The following is a 14,496-nucleotide window of genomic DNA, read 5'->3' as shown; positions in this document are numbered from 1 at the left end:
TCAAAGTTTTATATAGTCTAACCCCCGATTATTTAGATGTTTTTCAGTATGTTCATGAAATTAGCAGTAGATCTACCAGATTAAGTCAAAGTAATTCATTATATATCCAGAGAGCAAAGACACAATATTTTAGAAGATCTTTTACAATTTACGGTTCGCCGTTATGGAATAATATGCCAGAATTTTTAAAATATTACCCAACATTGGAAACTCTTAAATCCGCTTATCTTAGAATTTTTTTTCATTCGGGAAATTAAAACCATATAGATTTGTTTTTGATTATTTTCAGTTTTATCTTTATTTGTTTATTTATTTATTTTGTTTTTATTTTCAGTTTTAAATATGTAAATAGCATGCATGTATGTATGCAACATACCTTCATATGCTATTTCATATTGTATCTGTATAATACTGCTGTCTGTATATATGTTTTCAGGACCACAATGTAAACTAGTTTTAAACTAATTGTGCTATCCTGTTTAAATAAAGGACATTATTATTAGGTCTTTCCACCTTTCTGTGGAAAGACCTTTTGATATTGTTCTGTTTATTATTATTTTCTTTCCGCCGCGAGAAGCTTTTGACGTCTTAAGACTTATCGAAAATCAATGTAGACCATCCTTTTCGACATCTCAAAACATGCTCAGATTTGACCCTGCGTAACTGAACTTTGACCTTTAACGAACTTATGGGACGCAAAAAACCCTTGTTATCGGTTCACCTCGAAAACCGTAAATGATAAGAGCATGAAACTTTCACTAAATTCTTTAGTCGATCAAGCTGAAACGTGATAGTGTTTACTTTTAAGTTTTCGGTGATCCCTAAAGGGAGTTAATGGCCCTGAAAGTATACGATTTTTACGGAAAAATTCAAAACTCCTAAAATATAAGTCGTAGAAAGACGGAACCAACTGGAATGGAATAATTGACCTTTGACCTTGAAAATCAGGTCAAGGTCAAAGGTCAAGGTCATCTGGAAACTTTGAAAATAAGCACTTTTCATACCGTCTAAAGCATAGAAAGTACAAATAAAGTGTTATATGCACAAGTAGTCACAAACCAACTTATTCCAACGCATTGCATTACGACTCTGAACTTTGACCTTTCTACAATTTACAGCGACTTCCATAAAAACCATTGTTATCACTACAGTATGAAAACCGTAAATGGTACGAACACGAAATCTTCACTAAACTTATTGCCTGATGAATTATAAAAGATGACTTCCTGTTTTTGACGGTTCATCGATCCGTAACGGGAATTAATGCCCTTGAAAGTTTTCGATTTCGCGTAGAAATTTACAACTCCTAAAGTATTTGTCGTAGAAAGACAGGACCAACTGAAGTGACATCCCTGACCTTTGACCTTGAAAATTAGGTCAAGGTCAAAGGTCAAGGTCATCTAGAAACTTCGAAAATAAGCACTTTTCATACTGTCTAAAGCATATAAAGTACAGATAAGGTATAATAGGCACAAGAAGTCACAAACCAACTTAAGTCAACGCATTGCATTACGACTCTTAACTTTGACCTTTCTTCGATTTACAGCAACTTGCATAAAAACCATTGTTATCACTACAGTATGGAAACCGTAAATGGTACGAACACGAAATGTTCACTAAACTTATTGCCTGATCAATTGTAGAAGATGCATTCCTGTTTTTGACAGTTCGCCAATCCGTAACGGGAATTAATGCCCTTGAAAGTTTTTGATTTCGCGGAGAAATTTACAACTCCGAAAGTATTTGTCGTAGAAAGACAGGACCAACTGAAGTGACATCCCTGACCTTTGACCTTGAAAATTAGGTCAAGGTCAAATGTCAAGGTCATCTAGAAACTTTGAAAATAAGCAATGTTCATACTATTTAAAGCATATAAAGTACAGATAAGGTATAATATGCAGAAGTAGTCACAAACCAACTTATTCCAATGCATTGCATTACAACTCTGAACTTTGACCTTTCTCGATTTACAGCAACTAGCATAAAAACCATTGTTATCACTATAGCATCGATTAGATTTTTTGTATTCAGAGACATTGTTTGAATGTCTGAAAACCTGAAAAGGTGGAAAGACCTCTAATTGTTCGCGAACAATTAGGATTACTAGTAATTTATTATTACTTTTAATCCATTTTGACAAGGTATCGAGTTCTTCATATTTAGCCTGTCCTCTGGCATAATCTTCAACAGAATTCATAATAGAGATGACATTCTGTCGCCAATTGAAAGACCTAAGTTCTCTGTAGTTAGGACCATTTGAAATAAGGAATTTTCATTTACATCACAAGTAATGACATGCCCAGCTGGACTATAGTTGAAAGAAGACAAAGATCAAGAACACATAGGTGGATTGAATATAAGATGGTCTATATCTAGGCACTGCAAAGTTTGTTTGTATTTAAAAAAGTTTAGATGCAGTAGTAGAAGTATATTTGTAGGAAATGCAATGTGTAAACTTGAATTTGAATATGTTAGAATACAAGACTGAACTTTTTTAAAGAGGAAGAATGTCGCTTATGTTAACAACATATATTCCTTTGTTAGTATATATATTTGAGTTTAAGAAACTGGTGGCATGATTCGGAAGAAATATCATCCATAACCCGCGGTGGTTCAAAGAGCTTGTGGTGGACAGCATCAATACTCAAAGTTCAGTCTATATTCTTGTGTTAAAAAATCTAGGTATGGACTAGACTTGGCTTCTTCGAATAACGTATTCAAAACTTTCAATGGAATAGAGCACAGTTTTGTGCGAATATCATGTGGACCTAATTGTCTGTTGACGTAAGGTAAAAGTGAATCAAGCGTGACATCATATATATGAACGATTTCCATGACTGCGTTTACGTCTTTGTGTATTTGGAAAAAGTCCCATCACATTCACATTATTTCCTTGTGGACTAGTCAAATTTCTTACATTGTCAATGCATCCATATGGAAATGCAGTACCTACATGTAGAGTTTTTATCCAGTGATCTCAGTGTCTACGAAATGGGGTACTTGAGGTTGGATTGTTTTATGATGGTACTTTGTTGCTAGAATCCTGACCCTTATGGACAAGATTGAGTGGTCAGGGGATTAAAATGCTTATAGAGAAGTTATTATTTATTTGAAATATGTGTCCCAATATTCTTTTCTTAAGTGATACCCTAGTTTCCCCGACACAACTTTAGCCACAGAGGTTACACTCAATAGCCTAGACAACGTTAGAAGATTTACATGTCAAATTTCAAGGTTTTTGATACAGAAACTACGTCCGGTAAGATTCCTCATAAATGATTTTCTAGTGATCAATATATCAGAAGTTTTACAATTTTTACAGAACATTTTGAGATCAAGCACATGAGATCCAAAAAGTAATTATCAAATATATCTCTTAATGGAACATAGCAATCTTTAATTTGAGTATTTTCATTTCTGTACCATAGCTGACTATTTGACGACCGTACATATGAAAAATGTTTGATGTCCCAAAGGATAATCCGAGGGACACCAACCGATCTGTTGGAGCCTGTGTCCCTTACAGATTCCACAGAGTGACACCATTTTCATACTTGGCGACGAGTTAGCCAGTATTGTAATTTAGGCATGGAGAACCCCTATTGATTCGGCGTTTTTCATTCATAAGAATTACTGCCGTATTCAGGCAATTTCCACTCACAAAAATCCCCAACATAGTGCCAAAATTCCCCAAGGAAATTAAATAATGAAAGCTTTATTTCAACCTTTTCTATATGAAAATAGCATCTTGATGAGGAAAATATTGGACAGTAACAGGACATTTTTGTCATTTAATCAAGCGTTTTTAGAACTTTGTTCAATGTCGACTTCATGACATGGATAAGATGTTGCATAATTCCAATAATTATGTGAAAAGGTAGCAAAACAAATTGATAGTTCCCAAAATCAATAGTTATATATGTAGGAATTTTTTTTCATACATGGAAGGATTCAACATTGAAAAATTCCCAATATATAAAAGTGTCAAGGATTTTTCCCATATCAATGGGGCATAAGGTAGGTTTTAAAATTGGTGTGAAAAACACTGATTTATAGGAAGTTATAATACACTGAACATAAAAAAAATCCATTGAATGACAAATATCAAACTTGGGACACTGGTACCTCCTTATGAGTTGGCAGCCTGTATTGGTCTAATTGTCTTTTTGGTGTTATGATTTAATTTCATTTAGAAGGTCAGAAATCAATTCACTCTGCATAGGAAAAAAGCTACTTAATATCTCTAGAGCCATTTTAGTATTGTGGTTGCCCCTGACTAGTAGATAACCCATATTTCTCACTATCGTTACATTCTAAATTTAAAGTTGATCATTTTCAATATTGCAACACGGGGGCATATGTGTTCTTGTTAATAAATTATTTCATACCAATTTTCAAGACAACGAAGGAATAAAAGTATGAAGCTTGTAAAGAAGAATGAACGGACAACGAAACAATTCATGAGTAGTACAGTGGACATGGAAAGAAAGAAAACCCTAGAGGGGGAAATGCGTTTACAAAATTAGCAATCTGGAACGTTAGAGTACTTTTGTAATGTAAATTGTAGTGGAGAGGAATATTTTTTCTGGTTCTAACACCCTCACCAATATAAAATACTCCTCTGAAAATACTGTTGAAACTCGAAGAGAATGTTTGTTGAAAAAATGTTTAATGCAACACTACTCTTCTGTGACGTCATAAGATTTTACAAAATCGATTATTCATTTAGATTTATGTATGATATTACCATAAATTTTGTTGGATTTTTTTCCAATGGTTATTTTAAAAAAAAAATTAATATTTCAAATGTCTAAGTTATATATAAATAATCAATGATATGTTTCAAAATATTGAATCCAAGGGCAATGACTCTGTTTTCATTGAATCCTTTAAGTTCATTATATGATAAATTTTCATTGTTTTTTCCAGAAATTTTTAATAGTTTTCTAAAGAAACAGTTTCATGAAATTATTATGAATACTTTTATATAGTTTTAACCAGTTTTATGTCATTTTAATGATGCTGTTGAAGGCAAATTGCAATTTTCTGACATTGATATAGGATTTTCTACATGTATGTCTCGCATCTTAAAGTGTGATGACCTATATATTTTATTTGATAATTTATTAGTTTTAACTCTAATAAATTGAAATAAATACACATTTTAAACTGTAGACCCATCACCTTCAACAGCATCCCAACAATTGTCATTTTACCAAGTTTAAAAGTTGACATTCCTAGTACAGCAGGGTTATAGGTGGGTTAGTTGTATATTGTTTAATCTATATATTTATCAAGTTGTCCCACTCGAGAATTTTTCACTCATATGGAGACGTCACCATTGCCGTAATTTTGTATGTACGTCTCCCCTCTTTCATGGGAAGACGTATTGCTTTTGTACATCTGTTCGTCTGTCTGTCACAAAATCTTGTGAACGCCTCTCCTCCTATATGGCTTATCTAATAGATTTGAAACTTTGTACAATGCTTCATTGCCACTTGAACTTTTAAGGATTACAAATGGATCCTCCTATCCCGCCAATATGCCCATCTGAAAATGGCAATGAAGCATTGTTGTGACTACTAGTAAGTTTGAAGTCTATCCGATAAGCCATACAGGAGAAACCTTCACAAAATTTTGTGACAGACAAAAAGAACAAATTGTCTCCCCTGGTACGGCCTGGTAATGGAACTCCGCTGAGGAAATGCTTTGTAGATAAAAGTATGTAATCTATGATCTATATTTATGCTTAATATTTGGTCCAAGCTGACATATGTTTCAACGGGAAATGGAAAGGTAATTTTCAGTATAAATTTAACCTAGTTCCCTAACTTAGTGTGAGTTCTAGAAACATATTTATCAACTTTTTTTCTATTGATGAAGTCATGTCGCTATTAAACGGGACAAGAGTTTGAATTTGATTTTATCATAATACAGAGAAAAAAACACATATTACTTTCGATAATAAAACAGACTAATATTTTTGTATTTCGCAATGCCTTTATACTTTCCTGGGGAAATTACACAGAAGATCCGCTATTTTTTCGTAATCATCCATGTGGTTGTAAATGTTAGCAGAGAGTCGCAGATAAAGCTCGTCCTGTGCCGCGGACACGACACAGTTAATTTTGTGTTTCTCCATAATGTCCGTAATCATTTTTTCTGCGTCTTCCTAAAATTGGAATCGGATATTGTTAATATAGCCATGATTTATTAAATGACGTAGTGATATTTTACGATCTCAATAGTATTTCTTACCCAGGTCTTATCATAGCCCTCAATTTCAGGTAACAAAACGAGCCTCATGAAGGGCGCTTCCATAGACTTGGGAATCTGTAGTACTTCTGTATTCAGTCTCTCAGCTATCAATGCACTGGCCTTGTCCAGAAGGGTTGTTGTGTATTGGACGATCTTGTCCTAGGGAAAAATAGAATCAGTTTTCGTATTGTACAGTATCATTTCACCATGTAGTGGTACATGTATTAATGAACTGTGATAAAGAATAACGTTTGATTAGTCAGTGGATGTTAAAAACTACAGATTCACTTACCCTTCCGCCCACGTCTTGGTAAAACTTAATAGAATCTGGTACCAGTAAGTATGGGATGTCATCACGTGTCCCTTGAACACGATATTCCAACTGAATACCGTTCTTATACATATGTGACGTCACAAGTGGAGTACACCAGCTCTGGTGGTCCTTTCGAATCCAGAGAATCGCGCACCCTCGAGGTGTAAACACCCACTTATGAAAATTTCCCGTATAAAAGTCGGGATCAAGTTGTTCCAGATTTATCTCAAGTTGCCCTGGTGCGTGCGCGGCATCTATTAAAACCAAAACCCCGCGTTTTCTGCATTCTGTTATCATTTTCTTCACAGGGAAGACCAAAGCTGTGGGACTTGTTATATGATCTGAATTAAAGGAAAACAACTCTTTATGTAACGTTGAGATAAACTGAATACTGATTATAAACGGGGAAAAAACCTGTCAAAAATATCGTTCGGAAAGTGGATACTGGATGACTACAATTTTAGCTTCATAGATTTACTCCTTACCTAACACTACGAGTTTTATTCTGGGATGTTTGTCCAGAAATGACGTCATACTATCAACAACTTCTGATTCGTCCTTGATTGGGAAGCGTATCTCAAACTGATGAATGTGTCCTCCTGGTCAGAATGAACAGAGTACAAAAATCAAAAATGAAAGTTTTATGATATCCTGTCTGTGAGATGCGTTTTGTTTAGTTAGAATAATCTAACTGTGTCTTGGGATAGGCCTTCACTACAGCTAGAATGCCTCCTATATACCCGTTATGTAGCAGAAAATTGGAGAATCGATCCAAAACGAATTTAAAATCACCAAAGAATAAACGCGTAAATTGAAAGTTAAAATTGAATACAACTAATCTCATTGATAATTCGTAAGTCCTCAACACTGTAAAAATCCGTAAAATAATATTGTAAACTGAACACTGAAATTTCACTTTTCTCGATTCAAATTGACTGCCATTTTACCGAAAACTGTCATCGGAACACCTTGCTGTTTTCGAAAACAAATGCTTAATGAAGAACCGCCCACTACCGTATATGGAAAACAGTGAAACGTACCTTTTGCAAAGAGCTTGAAGACAAAAAGAGTACGATGTGTAGTGGACACAGAATTACCGTGTAAAATTGAAAGACTAACAGGCAGAAATAATATCTGCAGTGCTAAAGGGAAAACATAGGTGTTTGCCAGTGCAATCTGGTTAATTTTCTTCTCTCAGGCCTAATGAAAGCAATTTTCAGCAAAGAAGAATATTAAACCTTCATATTAATTTTATTAGACCCTGCAATGTTGACTTAACTTATATTTTTCAATTTACAGCGTTTATTTTGAAACTATAAGTTAATTTTCCTGTAAAATAGCGGCGTAGTAAAGATCGTAGTAACATTTTCCGTAAAGGGTCACCTCTCCATATTTTGGAGATATTCGCTTACGCAATGACATGTTCTGGTAAAAGGAAGCTGTACACAGCGAAATTCAAACTCGTAGTTTTAGTTCTCTTTCTACGTTAATCAAAATGGAATTAATGGCGAGTCAGTTGTGAAGATAACATTTTCGGTTGTATATGAAGGATATGTGGCATGATTTAACCGAAACATGTACGGAGTGCAATTTTTGTTTTGCTACATTGTGGGTATATGGGACGCATTCTATCGTTAAACCGGATAATGAATCTTAAAAACATTAATGCGAAATAATAATTTAAAGGGGAAGGCAACCCAAAAACTTTTACATGATGAATGATAGGATTAATCAAATGATAAAAAAAATTGTCATACTATTCTATTGGTGTACGGCCTAGATAAGCTTCAGTACTAATTTGAAAACTTCAGTGATTTTTCTACATTTTTTACAAAGGTCCTGTGACTTTCGAATTGGGAAAAATTGTCGACATTTCAGTCAAATTGGGAAAAATCAATTTTATCGTAAATAAGTTTTAAAATCATATCAAACATTATATTATCTTTATTTTACACATCTAATTTTCTTTAACCTTCTAAAATTTTAAACTATTCTATCCTAATCATCATTCCCATAACTCTTTGTCTTATGTATATAATTCACATCGAATGTTTATTTTTTTCAAATATGTTTTCCTTTCATAATTTTATTATTGGGAAAAATGCAAGCTAAATTGGGGGGAAAATGACAATTTTTAGGAGGGGAAAGGGCCGGAATTCGGACCCAAAATGGGCCTTCAAAAATCACTGAACTTCAAAAATCAAAATTCCCGCTATCTTTTGGGGCTGCAATAATGTAGACCTCTTTTGTATTCAAGACCACAAAAATCAATAATTTTGACATCACACCGTCTGTTCCGGTTTTGATGAGATTGTAAGATCATCAAAGGTGTGCATGTGATAGATTTTATGAATAAATAGGTTGATGTCTTCCTGTCAAGTTAATTACACTAATGCGAACGGGAGATGTGATAAAAAGTTTTATTCGAAATTCCTGACCCAACTAAGTCATCTGAGAAGAAAAGTCTATGTAAACTTTGGATCCATCATTTGCGTATTGACAAGTTGAGGTTCCAGACAATTGTATGAAGAAACGTGTACCGTCTGCCTGGTCTGCGACTTAACTGAACGTCTTCTTTTCTTAATTTTTTCTTGTGAAAGAATAGGCTCAAATCTATAGGGTTCCAATCTTAACTGTTCGTGACTTGTTATGTTTACAGTGCAGCTGATGAACTAAACCGGAACCGACGGTGTGACGTCATAAATTACACTTCAATGGCTGATCTCTTAGCGGCGGGTAATTTAATATATTTGATGGATTAATATTGATTTAATCGTTAAGCAGGGATTTTTGTTGTTAAAGGCTGTTATTTACGATATCAGTAAATAATACTTTATTCATAAAAGCAACAATGTTGTTAGGGTTGCCTTTCCCTTTAAAGCTGTATGATCTGATGTCCATGTGTTATTTTTGTACAGAATTACTTTAAAGCAGATTAATTAGTTTTTAAAGTTTTTAACTTTTCCTTGATAACATGCTTGAAAACATTTGCAAGTAAAAAAAAAACAATGAGAAGATTATTCAAAACATAAATATAGAGGGAAAGCATAAATTATACATTGTCTGTTAGGTGTCTATAAATAGTCCCACAATTCCAACATATTGTATACATTGTATAACCCAGACGCAACTGTCCAACTGTAAAGAATGAAAGAGTGTAAAACAAGGAATTACTAAAAGGTATTTGATATTTGTATTTCTCTTAAATAGTTGTAATAAAATACACAGATAAGATCACCGATGATCTGAACGTCTTCACTGGACACGTGAGTGTCGAAATGGCCGAGTAACGGTTGTTAGTAATCAAATAAATCTGGCTAAAACAAGTGAAATAATGTATAGCATATCGTACAGCCTCATAAATACGTACGTGCGATGATTTAACAGCGTTTTTACAATGTGGAAAAAAATTGTCGAAATTCGGACCATACACATTTAATATAATTTTTTGGATTTGAACATATTCAAAATTAATGAGTTCGAATATAATTTCGTGGGTATTGTGTTATTCAATTTGAGAAATCAATAAAAAATTTGTCATAATGAAAATACTGATTACCAAACCGATTGTCGTGTTGCTCTATTGAGTCTGTATAGTTAAGGTTACCTGTAGAGAACTCGGCTACCTTCCTACATGCATACTCCACTGCTTTATACGTGTATATTGATGCCAAAATCTCGTCACCTTTCTGCCATGGAAATGATTTTAAAACGCTGTTCACACCTGGGATAATTAATTAATCTTTGTGAGATTGTATTAGATGTATATGATATTTGTCAGTTAATTAAATTTTTCCTTTTCCTATTTATTTTCATGGAATAAATTACTTGTACATTTTAAAACAGTTTTCAGTCATGTTTTAACGCACCTGTTGTGGCATTTTGTACAAAAACTAAATTAGAAGGATCCGCTCCTAAAAACTTGGCTGCAGCGTCTATGGATCTTTGAAAAAGTTCTACTTTTTTTTGTCTGTAGAACACCCCTGGGTTATCGTTAACAACATCAAGTAATCTACAAAGGTCCCAAACAATTTGTGAGAGTCATTAACTACAAATAGATAGTGAAGTAAGATTGTAAGACGCAAAGCAAAACAATTTTGGCAGAAAGACCATGATGTTTCTGCTATTCATGCTTTATGAACCATTCGCTCATCCAATATATACGAGATATGAAATCCCTATCTAAAACAGGTTAGAAGATATTACCTACATTTTCTTTTTTTCAAAATTAGGTCAGATTCTATTGACAACATCGCTACATGTACCAAGAGAAAGGTCTTGTCACAAGAAATGCACATGTACACGTATATGAGATACGAGAGTCCCATCACTCGTCATTCAAGTTATGAGCAAGGTTCAAACTCCAAGGTCACAAAGTCAAAAGAAAAGGTCTAGTCACAAGGAATGCACGTATATAATATAATTATTCTCCATTCAAGTGACAATCACGCTTGAAGTTCAGATCAAACTTTAAGCTCAAGTTCACACGGTGAAAGATCATGGTTTCGTAATAAGGAACCTGTATACAAAATATTATAGCCGAACCTTAAACTACTTAGGAGATATTACTTAGGTAAACTTTTCAAAAAATCAAAATCCTAGGTCAGAGTAATAAATTTGGTACCAAAAGAATGTTGGTTTTATTTTTACGTCCAGTGAGGAATTTTGCTCTCATATTGAGACATACTGTAGGTCTTGTCGCAAAGAATCCACATGTAAATTATGAGAGCCCCTCTCTCACCATTCAAAGTACGAGCAAGCAATCAGACGGACGAACAGACAGGAAATAAAAAATGTCGATATGGAGACATGAAAACTATTGGTACAAAGGTCATAGGCATGTTATTAAACAATCATATTTCTACGAGTCTCTAAGTGTCTAGATAGTTACATTCGTACTTTCAACGGATACATTTCTAACATTTCACTATATACTGAAAAATAAATAAAAAGCTTGTAATAAAACGATTTAGTGTTTATATCTACTATTAAAAGCTATCTTTGAAGGTTTATGTATGTTACCTGTTAAATATCACTTCTATACAAAGTGCCTACTACATTATTTATCCGAGTATTATCGTGACCTACATTTGCACTTTTCATCACAACACTTCCTTTTAACAACGAACAATTGCAGACGTGTAAATGTACCTCCCACTGAAGTTACTCGTGTGATCAGTGATGGCGATTAATGTTTAAATCATTTGAGGTTTATTTTAACGTAGTTAATATCATATATTTAGATTTAATTCCTCCTAAGTCAATGTATTCTGTCCGATATCTCGCTGTACACATGGTAGAGACACGTGTACATACAACTAATTCATCGTACCTGAGTCGGTGTGAAAATCTTACTGTTTTTGTTTTTCTCTGATCTTTGTAGGGACAGCTCCATATGATCCGTGATTAATGAAGGTAACTCCCTCCTCAAAATGGAAACACTCTTCTTTCATCGCAGCACCGAACTCGATATTGGAGAGATCCATTCTTGTTTGAGACTAACAGTAATATGGCTTATTGTAATACGTGGGCTGGCCAAGCTATGGTTGAGTCGTTTCCTTTTTCCCTTGTTCAGCTCGGTATCACGTTTTCTCTTACTTTTGAACTTGTTAATTGTCCCAGAGCAATGAGCAATACAAAGTTTGTTGTCAGGGTAAAAAAAAGGCCCCAAATCATCAGACTACCCTTACAAAATATTAACTCCGTCCACCTGATAGAGACAGAGAGTTCACCCTAGGCCAGGGGCGAATCCAGGAATTGTGGTTACGGGGGGCGCCACTTTATGAGGCAGTGGGTCCAGGAAAAGCCCTGATGGGGGTCCAGGGGGCGAAGCCCCCGGAAGCTCCTGGATTTTACAGATTTTATGGGGCTTGAAATATTTCTCCTATTAAGTCATTTGTACTATTTTCTATCATTTCAATAAGATGAAATTAATAAAATGACCCAAATTTTAAGGGGGTTTTGGAAAAAATTAAGTTCTCCCAATAAAGTAATTCAAGAAACCAAAGGATTTTGTCATTTATTTCTCCGGGAGTCGAAGAAATTACTGCTTCTTTTATCGTTTAGTACATTTTCCGAAACAAGATACCGCAATTTACCTTAAATTTGAAAATTTTAGGGGGGGGGGGGTGTCTGCGCCCCCTCTAAATCCGCCACTGCCCTAGGCACCTGATCCCACCTTTATTGTTTCATGGAGTCCGTATTTACCCTGTTCTCGATTATTTGTATTTTTCATATGATTTATGAGATTGATAACTGTTTTTCTATCTTCATTTTTTTCATTAAGACGTTTTTAGTATTACATTTCCAATGTTTTTGTCTGTTATATCTTTACGAATTCTAAACATGGCTATTTCCTCATGATTGTGATGCACCTGTAAACAATGCACGTTAGAATTTACTTAAACGGCTGGGTTTCAGACAGAAATGAAAGTAGAATGTAAATATAGCAAAGAAATTTCAGTTTTGGAAATACATGAGGGCATGAACTGCGATGCTTCACGTCAGCAGAAACGCGTTAGTTTAGTTAATGTAGCAACTGAACTTTATGACAAACGAGATGATTTCACCTTCTGCATCGTCATCTTCCCATATGTATGTAGCAATATTCCATTATCACCTGCATAAATGGTGTTTATATCTTTCAACTGATTCGATACGCAAGAGCATGTTCTGCATATGATCAGTTTTTAAACAGACGCAGACTACTGACAAACAAGTTGATGTCACATGGGTTTCAACAGTCTCGTTTAAGGTCAGCATTTCGCATGTTCTATGGTCGTTATGATCTAGTTTGCCCATATAACATACAGGGGTGGATCCAGTAATTGCGGTTAGGGGGCGCAACTTCCAGAGGCAGAGGATCTGGGGGCGCTTTGAGGCCCCCAGGGGGGAAGCTCCTGGATTTTACAGATTTTATAGGGCTTGAAATGGGTGTCCTATGTAGTCACATTACTGTTTTCTGTCAATTTTGATCGGATGAAATTAATAAAATGACGCAAATTTTAAGAGTTTTGGGGAAAATGTAAGGTATTCCAATGAAAGGTGAAGTTAACGAACAGTGATCAATCTCATAACTCCTATAACCAATACAAAATAGATAGTAATTCAATAAATCAAAAGATTTTGTCATTTATTTCTCCGAGAGTGGAAGAAATTATTGCTTCTTTTATCGTTTGTATTTTTCTATACAAGAGACCACCATTTACTTTAAATTTGACAATTTTAGGGCGGGCGCCGTTGGGTCAAATGCTGTTTAACGTATTCCATACCGGTTGTTAGGCCGTTCTTGGCACACTAGTATTGACTACGGATTACGATGATGGTGTAGATTTATAGTGCAGACTGCCCAGTAGGGGCCCTACTGCACTAGGTTTGTTGCGGCGAGGCGACGCTGGTGGTCGACCCTCAGATCCCCTGGAAACGGGGACGGTCTTCTTGAAGATCCGGGGATGGTTATGTCCTTCAGAGGTAGTGGATGGGTCCATATCCTCTCCCTAGAGTCCATCGCCCACGGATCCCCACAATAAATTCGGGGGGAAGGGCTTCTTGAAGATAGCTTGCTATTCTTTATCTGTGGTTGATTACTCCGTTTACCTGATCAATACATGGGGCTCACAGCGGGTGTGACCGGTCGACAGGGGATCCTTATTCCTCCTAAGCACCTGATCCCACGTTTGGTATGTCCAGGGGTATATGTTTTCCTTTATTTTTGTATTCCTTGCGGGATTTATGAGATTGGTCACTGTTCGTTATCTTCACCTTTCATACATAATAGATGTAGGTAATCTATACCTTATATTCATGCTGACGATGTGAAGAGCGGGTATTTTCTTTGAACCCAAAATTATCAAGGTCATTTCAATTGCAATCCACTTCATTAAGTTTCGTTAATATAAATCACTGCAACAACCTTTGTCTTTATC

General features: G+C 35.0%; 1 protein-coding gene across 1 annotated transcript; it reads right to left on the bottom strand.

The window, feature by feature from the left end:
- Positions 1–5,980: 5,980 nt before the first annotated feature.
- LOC125645721 (uncharacterized) lies at positions 5,981–12,099 on the bottom strand. The gene is made up of 7 exons (XM_048871513.2): positions 11,927–12,099; positions 10,441–10,583; positions 10,179–10,295; positions 7,057–7,170; positions 6,551–6,912; positions 6,259–6,417; positions 5,981–6,172 (listed from the first exon to the last, which is right to left on the bottom strand). The coding sequence occupies exons 1-7, from the start codon at positions 12,055–12,057 to the stop codon at positions 6,002–6,004; spliced, it is 1,197 nt and encodes a 398-aa protein (XP_048727470.2). The 5' UTR covers positions 12,058–12,099; the 3' UTR covers positions 5,981–6,001.
- Between the last annotated feature and the right edge of the window lie 2,397 nt (positions 12,100–14,496).

This window comes from Ostrea edulis, chromosome 6 (assembly GCF_947568905.1).
Source record: "Ostrea edulis chromosome 6, xbOstEdul1.1, whole genome shotgun sequence".
Classification (NCBI taxonomy): domain Eukaryota; kingdom Metazoa; phylum Mollusca; class Bivalvia; order Ostreida; family Ostreidae; genus Ostrea; species Ostrea edulis.
This window is presented reverse-complemented; position numbering and strand designations above follow the sequence as displayed.